The sequence below is a fragment of the Thermobia domestica genome, chromosome 4 (genome assembly GCF_964235325.1).
Source record: "Thermobia domestica chromosome 4, izTheDome1.hap1.1, whole genome shotgun sequence".
Taxonomy (NCBI): Eukaryota; Metazoa; Arthropoda; class Insecta; order Zygentoma; family Lepismatidae; genus Thermobia; species Thermobia domestica.
Genome location: NC_137457.1, coordinates 27,142,539 through 27,160,522, shown reverse-complemented (window position 1 = coordinate 27,160,522; position 17,984 = coordinate 27,142,539). Strand labels below are relative to the sequence as shown.

General features: G+C 35.0%; 1 protein-coding gene across 1 annotated transcript; it reads left to right on the top strand.

Annotated features, from left to right (window-relative positions):
* The first annotated feature begins 1,657 nt into the window (after positions 1-1,657).
* LOC145683789 (uncharacterized) lies at positions 1,658-17,768 on the top strand. Its single transcript, XM_081755371.1, has 3 exons — positions 1,658-1,888; positions 5,868-6,102; positions 15,431-17,768. Exons 1-3 carry the CDS (start codon positions 1,789-1,791, stop codon positions 15,441-15,443), a joined length of 348 nt encoding a protein of 115 aa, XP_081611497.1. The 5' UTR covers positions 1,658-1,788; the 3' UTR covers positions 15,444-17,768.
* The last annotated feature ends 216 nt before the right edge of the window (positions 17,769-17,984 follow it).

Here is a 17,984-nt window from a genome sequence, read left to right as displayed (position 1 = left end):
CTTGTATTTTGACAACGATTAAGCAATTCATGCTGTGATTTGTTTGATCATTTGCTTTAGCACTGTCCATGTGACCTTAAACTAATGCGACCTAAATACGATTTATCAATGTAGTATTCAAATAGAAGCTCAACTTAGTAACTTTAACTACTATCATCATGAAGTCTTTTTCCAACCAGAAATATTTATTTTAAATAATATACTTATGACCAGAGCCCGGATGTTGTTGACCTAAAATTTTCTAAAAAGTGACCTATAAAATTACACTAAAATTCCTGTAAAATGACCCTAAAAATCACAAAAATTGACCTTAAAACTTGCGTTTTCTTAAACGTTTATTTCGTTAAACATTGACATTTTTTAATATTCCTTGGATTTTTAATTAACATTTCTCACTCATATTCAAAAAGTATTGTTTCACTTAGTTGCAGTCCATTGATCATTTATTTCTATTGATCAGTCCACTGTACGGCATTGTAAGTATTGAAAGTGTCAATTCACTCTTGAGTTGAAGCTAGGAAGCACTCTTAAAAGATCGCAAATGTAGACTACATGAAAATAATAGATAGAAACATGTTTAAAATCCTTGTACGTCTTCTAATCCATTTTAGTTATTCACGTAATCACATCCTTTGTGGTCAACAACCCAAAACTATCTGTTTGGCCACCTACCAACCCCCACCTTTCGTTAACCAGCTACAGTTTAGTTTTCATTAGCTTGTTAAGAATACAGTTTTTCCACCCCAATAGTCAGGAAGCAAGAAAAGAGATTATTCAACTTCGTCTTTTCCACATTCGTAAACCGTGTTCATTTAAAGATTTCCTTATGTAGAAAAAAAAGACCATAAATGATCTAAAAGTTACCTTAAAATATTTAAAAATGACCTGAAATTTCAAAACGGCAAAAAGTGACCAAAAGTTGACCCTAAAAAACTATATTTTTTAGAACCTAGAGTTGATGGATAACGTTTTTATTTGAACTTGCCTTGTCCTATGCGTAATAGAAAAAAGTTGACTTGTCAACAAGATCCGGGCCCTGCTTATGACAGACTTTGTCGCCCCGTGCAAATGCACGTGTTTCACATATGGAAGAGTAGACCTTGCTCCCACATACCTTAGTTTAATCATTATCAACTTTCTCGGAAACAATGTATGACACAAGACCTAACACTTTCGTAATTTGTATGATTCACAGAAAATAATATTAACAGCTGTGCTTTAACCGTCGTTGTTATAACGGAGTACAATAGAGAGACCATACAACTGAAAGAAACTTAATCTTTATTCACCAATCTAACTACTATTTTATTTGCTTTTGTTTTCTTGGTTCACAGTATTCTGTGAACTTCCGAATGTTTCAACTTTGATTATTGATTGGTAACGATCAACGTGTTCAGTTTCTTTAATTTACATACTCAAATTTATAATTTCCCTTTACATTAGCAACTGGATCATTAGTTATTTGTTTCTATAAAGAAGGAAGCTAGTGAAATACATTACACAGATTTCATTTCTCGTTAATTCTACTGTTTTGTTTACTGAAAAGAGAGAGAGAAAAGAAAACAACTTTTAAATTGCTTAAAAACTTGGTTTCGCAATGAATCTGTGACAGTGCCTGCCATCTATGAGTAGTAGTGGAAAATATATTGTGATTACATACCGGTACCAGGAATCGTGAGTGGCTTGAATGGAAATCAGTCAGCCAGTGTCTGCAGATTTCAATGTTTGGATTTACTAGAACACTAGACAAAATAATTTCAACGTTGTTATAATTAAAGGCTATTCAAAATGGATGTATATTATTATTATTTATTAATAACTTATTTGTGTATTGTTACAAATCATGCATATCCGTTGAGGACAGAGGATAAAAGTGAATTCTTAACAGGTAATCTTTACATATATTTTAAATGTGCATTATAGTGTATACAAGGGTAAGTCATGTCATTATCAACAGCAGAGGTATTTTTGGCATTATTGACAGGTCAGTTCCACAACTGAGAAGCTTCCATGCTCCACGGTATTCTGCTAACTTCATTCATCTTCACGTACAATTTTTCTGTTTTGATATTGTCTATCAATTGTAGTCTCCTTCTCCCTCTCCCTCTCTCTCCTGCCACCGTACCATCTAACACGTTCCGCATGATACAATACCTTCTTATTCAATGTCTCAATCAGGTAGTCTTCCTCTTCTTACACTGAGAAAAATGATTGGGTTGAAATTAACGCTATTGGTGCATATTTTAACCCAATCAGGTGTCTAAAACTGCTCCGACCCAAATAGGGTCAAAGCGTTTAGTTAAATTGGGTTGAAATAAGTTCAATTCAACGTGTAGTTAAATGTAGGATTCCAACCCAACGACCCGATTGGTGTGAAATCGCATAACCGGTTAATACGTTTAACCCAACTTGGGTGTACAATATGACCCAACAATGTGTAAATTCCATTAACTCGATTATGCGTTTGACCAACCGCGTAATTAAAAGTAAAGAAGCATGGGGTAAGAAATGACCACATAGATGGGTCACTTGGGGAAGGGAGCGAGTGCAAAGAACCCAACAATGAGGTAAAATGGACCACGATGGAGTTAAAACATGACGAAATAATGGGTTAAAAATGTCAAGGTTACATTGACCATTACGGGATTTAACACAACATGTGGTTAATGTGAAACCGTCAGTTGGTTACATTTTCCCTCACTTTTACCCCTGATAATACCAACTAATACACATTCATGTCTATGAACATATCCAGCTCACATTCTTATTTCTTATTTCTTATTTCTTATCCAGATCACATTTTAAATTCATGCTTATAAAATCCACCTGCAAGAAGAATTTTCGTCCTACGGAAAATAAATAAAGAAATAATAACAATTATTATAATTAGTAAAGGAGAAAAATCGGAATTACTATTTTCTCAAAAGCCGCAATAACAATTTTCTTTATACAGTAGATTTGTGAGGGTGTAGATTGTTAAAATCAAAATTTACGATAGCAGAAACAGTACCATCTGTTTACGACCTACTAATATTTCTCTCGGTGTATTCACTCCACAAATACACTTTAAAATGGCGATAATTCAAGAACATTTGACACTTAACTTGCTTTGCTGGTCATTTTCCTATTGTCTCCATTCATTTACAAAGCTTGGTTGTCAAATCTCAACATTAAAGTCACTAAATTGCAACATCGTAAGATTATGTTCTTCTTCCTCGTCGAATATATTTTGTTCCCCTTAATCACATGCACCTAGGGTTGCCATATTTTAAAATTGGAAAAGCGGGGGATTCTAAACCGTAAGTACTGATGTGAACTTGCGTATTACAAATACTGACCTGGGATCTTTTGTACCATTTCTTTTTTTATTTCTTTGTTAAGTGATACTTCCAATGTACTTTTCTAACGAAACTAAAATAAAGCAAATTTAGTTTTCGCCTTTAATATTTTATTAAGTTCAACAATATGAGTCTCGAATTGAAAAGTAAATATTAAGTAAGTATTACAGTAAGCAGAGACGTACGCAGGGGGGGTCACGGGGTCCGGACCCCCCCCCGAAATTTCGACTTTTTAAAATTTAGCCTAATTTTAGGGGCAATTTTAGGAATTTTAATATAAAATACCTTCATATTTAGTTTGGACCCCCCCGAAATAAATTCCTTGGTACGCTACTGACAGTAAGATAGATGTAATTGTAAGGATATCTGTGAGGCAAGTTAAAAAAGAAAAGAGATATATGGCATATATTGTTTATACGATTTCTCTCAAGAAACAAAATAATTTCTAAATTTTACCGTAAGAAAGGTAAAACATATTTTAGGAGTCTTGGTCCATCTCTTATAAAATTTCTAATCATTTTTACAGATTGCTACTTGAAATCGTACTAATTATAGAAAGTCACCACGATTTCACAATATATGAAATACAGCATAAACCTTTTAAAAGGAAAAATGAATGCGAGTGCGAGTCCAAATCTAACTCAATTGCGATTGTCGTCTTTTAATAAAGAAATAGTTAATACGTATCTGATAAGTTAATCTGCCTGTTAAGACTTACACACCAAGTTAATTTTTTGGCTTATGTTTAGCAGAAGGGGTCCAGCTCTTTTCTGTAAAAATGTTACAATTTTGGTAATTTCTGTTCACATTCGGTTAGTTTGGGGTAGGGTTGGTTAGTTTAAGTTAGGTTAGGCTAGTTTAGGTTACGTGAGGTTAGTTTAGTTTATGTTATATTAGTGTAGGAGTCCCGCATAATTTTCCAAAAAAAATGACAGAATTTCGCTTATTTCTACTAATATTACGTTAGTTTAGGTTAGTTCAGGTTAGCCTACGTTAGTTTATGTTAGGTTAGGTTAGATTTGGTTACGTTATGTTACGTCTAAGTACTTGCATCACTCGTTTCTCCTGTAAATTTTGTGTTTTTTACGTGCTTCTGGACCCCTTGTACTAAACATACCCCAATTTTTTTTAAAGACTTTTGCCATTTAGGACTTACGAACCTACTTGAGTTTTAGGACTTATTTTAAACTTATGGATCTAGTTGATTTTTGGAACTTCTCAGTAGGGTGACACGGTATCTCATCGGTAGAGCACTTACCTCTGGTGCGTGGGGTCCCTAGTTCGAGCCCGGCCAAGTAATTTTGTGATGGACGTTTTCCCGGGATACTCCCGTTTCTTAGCACATTCTCATTCCGCCATTTCTTCATCATTCTTCACTTGCCATAAGCATACATTTCCCTTAGCGTAAACGACATAAGCGTGGGACGTTAAGTTAAAAGATTTTCATTTTAAGATTCGAGCACCTAATTGAATTTTTAGGACTTCTCCCATTTGTGATATGGGTGCCTTGTAGATTTTTTAACATTTTTGCCCCTAGTTAATTTAAAGGACTTCTGTCATTTGCAACTTGTGCCCCTAGTTGATTTCAACACTTCTGCCTTTTACGATTTGTGCACCTAGTTGATCTTTAGGACTTATGTCGTTTACGACTTGTGTGCTGAGGTGATTTTTAGGAATTGTGATACCTAGTTGATTATTTAGCTTCTGTCGCTTAGGATTTATATATCTAGTTCATTTTTAGGACTTCTGTTATTTAGGACTTATGCCCCTAGTTGATTTCCGGACTTTTACTGTTTAGGATTTGTGCACCTACTTGATCTTTAGGACTTGTGTCCTTTAGAACTTGTGCACCTGATTGATTTTTTAGGACTTCCATTTAGGACTTGTGCACGTAGTTGATTTTTGGGACTTTTCCATTTAGTGATTGTGCACCTATTTGATTTTTAGGACTTTCGTCATTTAGGGCATGTGTACATAGTTTATATTTAGGACTTCTGCACATAATTGATTTTTAGGACTTCCTCCATTTACCAGTTGTGCTCCTAGCTGATTTTTAGAACTTCTGCCATTTTGGACTTGTGCACCTAGTTGACTTTTAGAACTTCTACCATTTAAGATTTGTACACCTAATTGATTTTCAGGATTTTTACTGTTTAGAACTTCTGTCATTAGGACTTCTATTTGATTTTTAGAACTTCTGCAATTTAGGACTTGTGCATCTAGTTGATTTTTAGAACTTCTAACATTCAGAACTGCTGCTATTTAGAAATTTTTCACCTAATTGGCTTTTAGTACCTATGCACTGTACTAAAGGACTACTGGTGTGAGGTTCCATACAATATACTGTAGGTCTTGTGCGATTTAGGACTACAGCCACATCCGATTGCCAAATATACGATGTTGCCACTACCCCTATCAATTAATTTGCTTTTGTTTCTCTGTACAAGTGTGTTATTATAAAATACTAACAAATAATATTAGAGTCATATATGAATTTCTTTATTATTATAATAATTATTGCTATTTCAGATGTTTCTTCCCCAATAGAATCTTCTGTGAGAACCAGACGTGGAGATTTATTTGGTCTTATTGGTACCAGAGTTAAGACTCGTCATAAAGATGGCAGTGGCGTTGACATCGAATCAGTTGCTAGAGGACTTGATCCTGGAAGTATGTCCTTAAGCAGAGGATTTGCTTTTGAAATCGGTCCAATAAAATTTGCTACATCTGGAAGTTTCTCTCTACCAGGACAAATTCTTGCAAGGTAAAAACTAGTAGAATATCACCATCCATAGACACAGTCGTAGCAAGAGACTTCGGCGCCCAGGGCGAAGTAGAATTCGGCGCTCCCTACACTTACCTTACCAAACTTTTTTTTTTTTTTTTGCAAAATAGAAGCAGCTTTTGTTGTTATGGTACGCTGACTAATATATCAGGGGCGGATCCAGGACCGACTTCTGGGGGGGGGCGGTTGATTGTCATACTGCTACTTTTAAGGGCTCCAAACTTTGGGATGTTTTATATATATATATAAAATAAGAAAGTTTCCTCTTCTGGGGGGGGCGATCGCCCCGATCGTCCCCCCTGGATCCGCCCCTGCATTGCAATAGCTAAAAGCGTTCATTATGTAGGTATTCTTTTACAAATAAGAGCTGTTTTCAAACTTGACAAAATTACCTTTGGTTTGTATACAATTCTACGTTGAGAATAGTTATGGAAATTTACAACTATTTACAGCGTTTCATATTACTGAAAAGAAATGAAATTTAAATACGTTAGAAACTATGTGCTTGTAAAAGGTTCGAAATCGATAACAGCATTAATTTCCAGAAGACACAAGAGTCTTTGGCTACTGTAGGTCAAACGTAAACCAAAAACTTCATACAAATTATTGTCTCATTAAATATAAGAAAAATGAAACAAAAACCATATATATAAACTTGCAAATAAAGAAAAAATTCAAAATATGATCAGTCATCCGCTGATGGAAGCAGGGGCGGATCGCCCCGATCGCCTCGCCTAGGAGGGGAAACTTTTTTATTTTATATATATATATAAATAAAACCCATCCCAGAGTTTGAAACTTAAAAGTAGCTTTAAGTAGCAGTATTACAACCCACCGCCCCCCAGAAGTCCGTCCTGGATCCGCCACTGGATGGAAGTAGGTAGCCATTATTGGACCTGAATCGACCGTGCCTGCTTCCTTCTATGGACCGTGTACGTAGTAATTAAGTTTAAACTTAATTAAGTTTAAGTTTAGTGATATATTATTGAAAGTCGTTGTCTGCAAATCAGCACTCCAAGCATCCATTTTTTTATGAATCTTTATATGTTAAAGCAATTTAATATATTAAAAAAGAGTATTGTGAAAATACAAATGAAGAATAAGTAAAAAAAAAAAAAAGTCGAAGCAAAGTATAGCAATGAAACCAATTTGTGTTAGACCCAGCTATTTGATAAGTTTATTTTCATAAGTCTTTCTACTTGCATTAATATAGAATCTTCATAGATTGGAAGTGAATCGTATTTTCACAATGCTTTTTTTTTTTAATATATTAAATTGCTATAATTCCAGCTCGTTTTGAATGCTAAGGTAATCTAAACTATAAATACAAATCACTGAGTGAAGCAACATTTATTTAAATATAATAAATGCGTAACAGTTTCGCCAACTAACTGAACATATTGGCGTCATCAGAGATTACAGTGACTGATGAATCCAATATGTTCAGTTAGTTGGCGAAATTGTTACGCATTTATTATATTTAAATAAAACGTTGCTCTAATTCAGTGATTTGTATTTATAGTTTAACAAGGGACGTATGCGAACCGTGACAGCTAGATATTTATGAAAATTAGTACCCTGATTAACTGTGGATCGCTAATCATCATGGTGATAGTCACTCGGTGTGGAAATACCTTGTTTACTCACTAGGTATAATACATATACCAAGCATAGAGGGTGAGGCTGTGCCACGTTATACCCCAAAAATGCCGGAAAAAGGCAGAAGATGAAAAATGTATGCAGGTAACCTGATACCTACGGGAGGGGGACACATGACCAAGAACACGGCAGTAGTATCACACAAGCAGTATTGCCATCCCAACATAAACATATAGTCTTTTTTAATAGAACGTATACTATTTTATGGCATTAACACAATTACCATGAAACGTGAAAAAAAATAAGCAAAAGGCGGGTTATCAGTGTTCCAAATAAGGGAGAATTCAGGCTGTAAATTTGAGAATTAATGGGGTCCGTACAGAGAAACGAACAAATCTGCAACAACAACAAGACTGCAGAAGGAACAAATGTACTGTACGGAGTAGACTACAGCATGTGCATCATCGAGTGACTAACGGGCTTGGTACAGAATTCACCCAAAAAGGGCACATGCTACAGTAGCCGTAGAAAGAAGTCCCTTATGACATAATGCGGAAATGTGAACAGCAAGTCTTTCCGTAGCGCAGCATTTCCAATGGCATTTGTGTGGAATCGATATCTCAAACCGTTCCTGAGAGCTATAAAACGAACTGTTGGCGTTGCAACACTGCATAAAATCCTGCATACCTTCCAAACCACAGAAATGACGGCGTAGCGCCTGAAAAGAGTGCAGGAAAGCTGAGGCATCTAAAGTAATAAACCTGTGACAAGAAAGTACGTCAGAATCGATTCGCAAAGATTAAAGTCCCGTGATAGGTGTCAGTCAAGAATATAGAAAAGGTTAGCATGTGAGACAACGATGAAGATAAAACACACTGTATTCAGGTTACCAGTCGTATACAGGCGCAAAATATTTTAACATAATATACTAATACATGGAACAGAAAAGCCATAGATAGTATTGTAAAATACGTACATTTCTCGCCCTAGCTGCACGCTTGATATGATGGATGCTTAAAACTGATTGGCGTGATAACTTGTATTGTTCAATAAGCATTTTCAGATCCGTTACCACAGCAAACATGGTTGCCATGGTAACCAATCCTGTCACGGTCGCCAATCTAAAACAGAAAAGGGGAAAGAAAAAAAAGAAAAAGAAAGAAAGATCTGTAACAAATGTGATGCATGGAATAAGTCGTGAGTGGGAACCCTTCACCCCTGGTGGGGATATTCATGAAGCTATAGGCTTATGTCTAATTATATTAGAATATATTATCCATTTCTTAATTTCGAACATACTAGGTTCGATCGAAATGAGAAAACTCTTTATCGGACTTCTGAAGAAAATAAAATAAAATAAATAAATACATGACCGTGTTTATTATATATGGAATTCCCAGTCACGACCCCTTTTCAGTTTTATTCACAATAGGAGAAGAAGAAGATGAAGAAAGGAAAATGAAGATAGGATAGAAGAGAAAAGAGGGAAAGTAAGAAGGTGAGAAAGAGGGAAACTGTTACTGGATATTTTGAGAAATATGGTAAAAGAAAGTGAATAATTATCGAATTGGGATCATTTCCAATAGCTATGGGGGGAATATTTGATATTAAGGTGATCAAAGGTAAACACATGTCAACCCATACCTCCCAGACCTAGATCCATGTAACCCCAACTACCGAATTATCCCAATCTAGATCTGAGATAGATGAGAAAGTTTAATTTAACAGTATATTCAATATTTCCGAAAATTCTCGACTAATATCCAACATTTGAAAAGATAAATGATGAAGCTGATGGCATGTTAGAATCGACCACGGAAAGAAAAAAAAATCAGAGTAACATATATTTGTCGAAGATTTTGACTCTCACAGTTCTCCCATGATGATCATTCGTTCAGGCTACTTCGGTCCTCTTTGCTTCCTTTATAGAGCCAACTTAAATTAAGTTAGTATTGACTTTCAACGCCTTTAATTGCCAACTACCATTAATTATAGTAAGTCACACATATATGTCAAAAGAATTGGTGCACTTAATACTAAACCTACATTTCACTCACACACACATTCATACAATGCAATGTATACTTAAGGTTGCATTTAGTGGAATTAAACTAACCTAACTACATTTCTATAGACATTTATTACATTTCAAGAAAAGAAAACTTAGTTTGACATAACAGAAAAAGTTTGATACATGAATTAAAAATAATAATAATAATAATAATATGGTTTTTAGACATGCACAGAAATATGTTACTTTCAACAATATAGAATAATACATTTCTCTTTGTAGATACATTAGAAAAAATTGGATTACGTTAAAAAAATCGACAAAACGAAAGAAGGAGGAGAGAGAGAAAGAAAAAAATTAACATTTAACATATTTAACATTCAGTACAAAACGAGTACATATCAATGCGAAAGAAGAATAAATTGGTTACTTATTAAAAAACTTTGGTAGCACTTTTATTGAGTCTCTATCCCAAGAGGAACATTTCGACAATTTTATGAGTCCTTGTTCTCACGTCGATAGTAACTCCTTTATCAACTCTCTTTATGCACTGTGATTGGTGTCCATGAGAGTATTTAATCGTTTGTCTTAACTACAGACAAAAAAAATAGTTTCTTCATATTATATATAGTTTTCATTTCGTCACTTGACGCACTTGGTATAAGAATTCAAATTTTATTAAGTTAAAAAAATTATCGAATCCAGTCCCAGACATTGGGAACATATTTCCATAATACTATATGTCTGAATGGAGCTAGGTCTCTGGACCTATCTAGGTTCTGTATTCACATTCCTAAATTATTACCAAAATCAGTTCATCGATTTTTTTCTGGTCTAGATCGTGTAGTCAAAAGATTCTAGTCACTGAATAGTTAGGTTTCCGATCGTATTGGAAGGATTTGGGGCGCACTGTTTCGTAATTCACTGATTTCACTATTGATCTCGCAAAATAATTTTGGATATGGATTAGGGTTATTTTTACGACCTGTTACTCGTTCTATTTACATGCAACATTTAACATAGTATTAAACTTTAATGGTCACGAACATTACTAAGAAATCAACAAGGTGTCATTTATCACAAATTACGCGGTAATACTTTACAACACAAATAGTTGGTCAATGTCGGGTGTCAAAAATCTATGGCAACCTAAAACAACCAGGGTAGATACCGAGCCCATGCTAAATATATTCATTAATATATTCCATATAACTACTTATTATATTCATTATTACTTAGAAACCAATAATTATATTATCGTCGATAAATATATTTCATATACATACATATTCATATTCATGTCAATATTCACTAAACATTCACATTTCTCTCTTTGGCTCACATGACCCTGACAAAACACATTTTTCCCAAATAGGTTGCAAACTTTTCATTAGTATCCGCGTATAGAATGATATTTAATAACTTGACATAAGAGGTGGAAATACAACAAAATAGAGCAGGCACGTAACTTTTCAAACTATGTAAGTACTTATATATATATATATATATATATATATATATATATATATATATATGTGTGTGTATATACAGAGAAAGAAAAAAATCAAGGTTATTTGAAACTAGTGGGCCCAAACGACTAATACATACACCATATAACCAATCAATAGAGAGAAAACGTCAATGGACATAATTTGTACGATCGATAAATAACAAGTAAGTTTCTGGGAATCTGAAATTATAGTGTACCTTCTCGTCAGTTTCTCCCCTGGTGGATTGAATATCGCGAAAATGGTCCTGAGTTGTGCTGAAATACCTCCACGAATTGCATTCCTCGATTCTCAGTTAGTACATACGATCGAAATAAGTGATATGAACATTGTATGTTTTCATGAGTTTCAGAACCGGGGGGGAGGTTGAAAATTAAAAAAAAAACTTTAGAGAAGGAATAGAAGAAGGATAGGTAAACAGAGAGGAGACAGAACACTACAACTACGAAAGATAAATGGTCGAATTTATGTATATAACAACTCACAGCCAAAAAGTTCACATATGCCGAAAGAGGGTGGTTTACTTAGATACGTAAACTCAAAAGTTATTTCCAAACACACAACTAGTCCGTGCCCGCAAGGGAATTTTCAGAAAGACGAAAGCTTTAAGGAAATTCCCCTCCTCGCTGTATCCGGTTGAGTCCTTGGAAACCCCGGCCATGCCGGAAGGTTAGAGAAGGCTCTAATTTAGAATTTCCAAAAGGAAAAAAATCATCCGACCTCTTAGAAACTAAGAAAGTCCAGAATAGTAATGAAACTAGAGTAAAATAATAGCTAAGATCCCTAATTAGTGATTTGCCAAAATAAAAAAAAATTAAATAAACTGAATTTTGGATCGGTGATTTCAGTAACTAAACATCACCGATGGGTACCCTGCGCAGACATGCCAAAGTCTGGGACGTCGTTAATTTCCATCATCTAATTAAACTAAGAAAAGAAACTAAAATACTTAAGAGGGTCATGGGCCGACCGCCGGGTACGCGATGGACATAAATTTAATTTAGTAGCGGTTGATTTAACCGGATAGTCCGATCCATTGCTATATAAACACTGCACGGTAAACAAGGTAAGCAACGAAAAAAAATCTCGGAAAGTCAATGAATGTTACAGGTACAAATGACCAAACCTGTACTTTTTCGATGATCACAGGATATAGCAGTTATTGTTCTTAATTATCATTTCAGTCGACCTTTAAAAGTAATTCCCACATGATGCTACCCTATCTGATGAAAGGCTTAAGTTCCGGGGCTGTTAATATGAGGTCCTTAAATGCGAAGTAACATATAATTCCCAACTACACTTTATTATCCGATAACAAACTCAGTTGGATGAATCTATTGGTGTAGAAGTCAAAACGCGAGAGATTTTTTTAGTAAACATATTCATATTCTCAATATATAATATACACTAGGCCTATCCATTTAAATATAGGTGTCATATCATCTCATTCATTTCATATTATAATCGTATTATTATTATATCGTTACATTTATTTATTATTTACTCATTTCCACACGAAGTAATATTTTACAGACACCCTATTTCATACATTTTACACGCAGGCCATACACATATTTATATTACGCACTAATAAATATATAATTATCACAATCTGTCACGCTCAAACTACTACACGATAACATTCATCGAACCACGGACTCTTATTACGAAACACCAACTTATATTTACTTCGCAGTCTTGTTTTAAAAAAAATCATACGTGCATTCACTGAAAGTTAAGTTGTCAACGATGATTTTATTTCTGATTTGCTGATAAAACTAAAGCAACAATGGCATTTTTCTACAGCCACGGGAAAAGAGAATTTAGTACTGCATTTTGAAACAAACAGTGACAGCATATGGGCTTTACTTCTATTAAGAAAATAGGCATTCTTGATTTCAGTGGATATTTCGATTGCTAATTGACCTAGCAAGCTGTAATTTTCAGAACTACGAGATCTCATGCTATTCCATCAAAACGTACACTCATTTGAACCGAAAACCATGTCCACGGGATGTAATTTGGAAATAAGAGGCCAAAATCAAACAATCTAGATCACTAACTTGGGCGATGTCGTAATGTCAACAAACAATTGACTACCGAAAACAAACGCGATGGCGTTGTAGTAAGGAATAATCCGCTGTGTACTAAAATATATACTTGCACTTATTACTCAGAAATATAATATTTACTCTCGTTTAGTGTGCTTCGAGTTAAACAAATGGTATTAAATTAAGACATGTGAACTGCACTGTCCTAACAGTAAAAATCACGCACTCGCACAGAACTACTAACTACACACACCACTATAAATACTACACATAAATACTAACTAAACAAGCACCATTTCATTACATGTATATTGAGGAAAAGTACTCCCTTGTTGGTATATAAATTTGGCTCTATTAAACTTTAGGGGGACAAAATGAGAAGAGTTACCCTAGGTCCAATTGACCTGACCAATTGTTTACAAAATGATTACTAAAGATTGATGCCCTGGGGGCACCTTAACGAGGTTTATTGAGGGACCCTTCCCCTGAAAGGGGAAAAGGCCCTAATACAAACAATAACTAACCCATTCCCCCGCTAGAACTGGTTCAATTTGGAGAGAGAAATAGGAGCCCTTTTGTTAAATTAAGCTGTCATTTTGATGGTTAGTATTACACTACAAAACCTACTACGTACAGGCACTTACTGAATAAAAAAATCACATTTACTATATACAAAATGTATGAAGCAGGTCGTATCTTCCATAATCCCTAACTGAATTTGAAAGATCAAAAATCTTGTAAACTATCTATGCTTTGGCTTGAATGACGAGCAATATGGCGTCTGAAAAGCTGGTTCCTATTTCTCCTTTATTTTTACAGTTCACTTAACACAGTATAGGCTTGTATGCTTCTAATTCATCATACGGCGTCTCCTATGACAAATGAAACTAAAATTTTATTTGACTTTCGTCGAAATCCTGGTTTTTTAAGCAGATATGTAGAAAGAGAAATCACGAGCTGCGCCTACTAAGATGGTTTTGATGAGAGTGAGAACATTGCGCCGAAAACGACAGAGATTGGAGGATTCCACCAATCAGGGCAGAGCCTACCAGCCGCGGAAATTACAAAGCGAATAGAAATTTGGCAAATCCAGATATAACCGGATCTGAAAGTGACTATGGACTAGTGAGAGGGGGTGAGGGAAAATTTAGGTACCTGGCCAAAATCTACATTGGTCTGAAATTAAGAAATTTTATATCCAATGGCGGAACTATATTTCGATATGACGTCAGAATGGTAAACCTTGTAACTATTCAACTTGTATATGCGAAAATGGGATTTACAATTAATCAAAATATAAATAAATATATTATTCAGTTAAAATATGATTACTAATGAGACCTTTCGATTCATTATATTTAATTTGAAGTAAAGAGAATAAATAAATTGTGTAATTAAACCGAAATCGAATTAAAACAAAATCACTAGGTACAGGTGAGTAAAAAAGTTGCCATTACTTTCAACTGTAATGGTACATTACATGCTGTACATGCTGTAGTTTACTTCCTACTATACATTTGTTCCTTCTGCAGTCTTGTTGTTGTTGTACATTAGTTCGTTTTACGCATCCCATAATTTCTCAACTTCGCAGCCTCATATCTCCCTTATTTGGCAGCACTGATAACCCATCTTTGCTTCTTTTCTTTCACGTTTCATGGTAATTGTTTTAATGCCATGGAATGGGATACTTTCTAATGAAAAATACCATATGTTTATGTTGGGATGGCAACACTGCTTCAGTGACACTACTGCCGTATTCTTGGTCATGTGTCCCCCTCTCATAGTATCAGGTTACTTCCATATATTTTTCATTTTCCGCCTTTTTCGGGCATTTTTGGGGTATAACTCGGCACAACCTCACTCGGTCACTGTTTGGTATATGTATTATACATAGCGAATAAACAAGGCATTTCCGCACCGAGTGACTACTACCACAATGATTAGCGATCCACAATTAATCAGGGTACCAATTTTCATAAACATCTAGCTGACATGGTTCGCATACGTCCCTTGTAAGTTATTTAAGATAGCAAAACTAGTATGAACCAGTTAGTTATGTAATCTATATAATATGATATTACATGTAGTAAATGCAATTTATTTTATTGTATAATATAGTGAAATTCTATTTTTTTCAGCCTATTTGGTTGAGGGAACGCAATGCTTTGTGGAAAGCAAGGACGTAATGGGGAATATACAGCGTATACCACCAAATATCTTTATAACACAGCGTATACTTATATTAAATGTATGATAGAACGAGCGTATACGGGGATAGGTATACGCTATACTTTGGAAAACAGTTGAGTGTATAACTATCAAAAATACTAACATTACATGACTGACAGGAAGTTTCATGAAGAGTGAAGAGGACAGTATTTTTACAAGTATACCAAAGCCGATCAAAGCAGCGAGGAAAATTGTTTTCTTCATTTTTAAATTCTTGTTTGACCTGTTGACTGGGATCTGTTTTCGAGATCACAAGAAGCAAGAATGCCTCGTGATCGAGGAATATTAGTTGTTGTATGAAAGTAATCTTCTGACTAATGAAGAGATAGTTACCACTTCTAAGTAATGAAGAGATAGTTACTACTTCTGAGTAATGAAGAGATAGTTACCACTTCTGAGTAATAAAGAGATAGTTACCACTTCTGAGTAATGACGAGATAGTTACCACATATCTGATTACTTACCCCATTTATTTCGTAGAGTCACTTCTGTTGCGTTTACGTGATATTTTTGAAAGATATTTTACGTGAAGAATGGCTTTTAGTAAGGGTGACGTGAGTGGCTTGTGCATTACTTTGCAGGATTGCCAAAATATACGAGTAGTAAGTGAGCAAGCATAGTTCACTTCTCATTTCCTTTATTATTATTATATACGATTGTTAAGGTGATACGCGGGTCATTTCAAAAGTTCTGCACACTGAAAGGTGCTATGGAAGTAAATAATTTGTTGTACAAAATAGCTTTACAGGCCTTCAATATAATCTCCATTCTTGCTTTATGATAACTTCACAACGTTTTGGTAAATTCTGTATTCCAGATAGGGCACCTTCATTGTTGAGCTGTCTGATCACTCGGTAACCTCACTGGAAGCTTCGTAAATTGTATCGGAACATTTTCCACTGAGTGCTTCCTTCAATTTAGGAAACAAATAGAAGTCTGGTGGACTTAAATCAGGACTAAATGGTGAGTGTGGAAACATTTGCTACCCATACTTGTCGAGTGTTTCCCCTCACTTGTAGAGTAATATGCGGTCTTGCATTATCGTGCAAAATCAGGACACCAGTATCAAGCATGTATCGTCTTCTTTGACGAATTTTTGGAAACAAAACATTTTGCAGAAACAGTTTGTAGTATGCGCCTGTTACAGACGTTCCCTGTGGCACTCTGTAGCTATCAGTCCATTCATGTCGTACGCGAAGATCACCACGAATTTAACCCTTCATTATTGGCAACGCAATTTCTCCGGACGTGGAGAGTCGATAATTTTCCATTGTGACTACTGAAACTTCAATTCTGGTTCAAAATCTAGTAACCACATTTCATCAATTGCATCAATCCTTCATAGAAACTGCTTTCCGTCTGTTCAGTAACGTTGAAACAGTTCTGCAATTCTTTTTGCGATATGCTTTCTGCTCTTCACTTAGATCATGCCGAACCCATATGGTAGCGAATTTTTTCATCTTTATCTTTTCTGTAATGATTTTGTAAACTGAAGTGAGATACATTCTAGCTTCATATGCAATTTCCTCATATGTTTTTCGTCGATCCTCTCTCAAAATGTCATTCACAATAATCTCAGAGGTGTAGTCTGTAGCAGTTTATGGTCTTCCAGTTCTTGGGTTGTGCATAGTGCTTACACGACCTTCACTGAAACGAGTTGACCACCGAGATACAGTGCAATGATCCACTACACTATTTCCATAAACCTCTCCCAAGTATTGTAAATTCCAGTTTGGTTCTTTCCACGTAGTTTCGATTTTGATATAGGAACGCTGGTGGATATATATGTAATCCAACTTGGATTGGGTTCACCTGCCTTTTTGACACTGAATTTCTCATAACACAGCTACGCGAACCAGTAAACACAGACAACTGTCAAGCCCGAGCTCTGACTCACAACTGACATAAAATGAAACTTGATCGCACCACTCAAACGGTCGCGCATGCGCTGTGTGCAAGACTTTTGAAATGACTCTCGTAGTTTTAGTTTGAAGAAGAAAATAACAATACGAGAAAAATTATTACATAATGTTGTGAAGTTTGATACCGTACTGAAAAATCTATGTGTAAAATGTTGAAAGACTGCACAGAAGGAAAACTTTACACTGTAGACGTGTTAATATGTTTCAAAATGTTTTAAAAGATTGTATTTTATGTATGAAATTAAATTATTTAATGTTTGCATTATTTAATGTTTAATTTAATATTAAATGGGTTTTACAAATGCAGCTTAAAACACTTTTAAAAATATGCACACGAATGCTGTCACACGGACTGGATTAGGTTCCACTTTTCTGTTTCTTTGCGGAAAAATACAGGTACATAAGAAAGTCCACGTAAAATCAGTAATTCTGACAACACTGCCATATGTCGAATGTCGCTTTTCTAAACAAGAAAGTTACTTCGCAACCTATGTCTTCCGCACAAATACACTGTTCCACAAAACTTAGCAATACGAGAGAA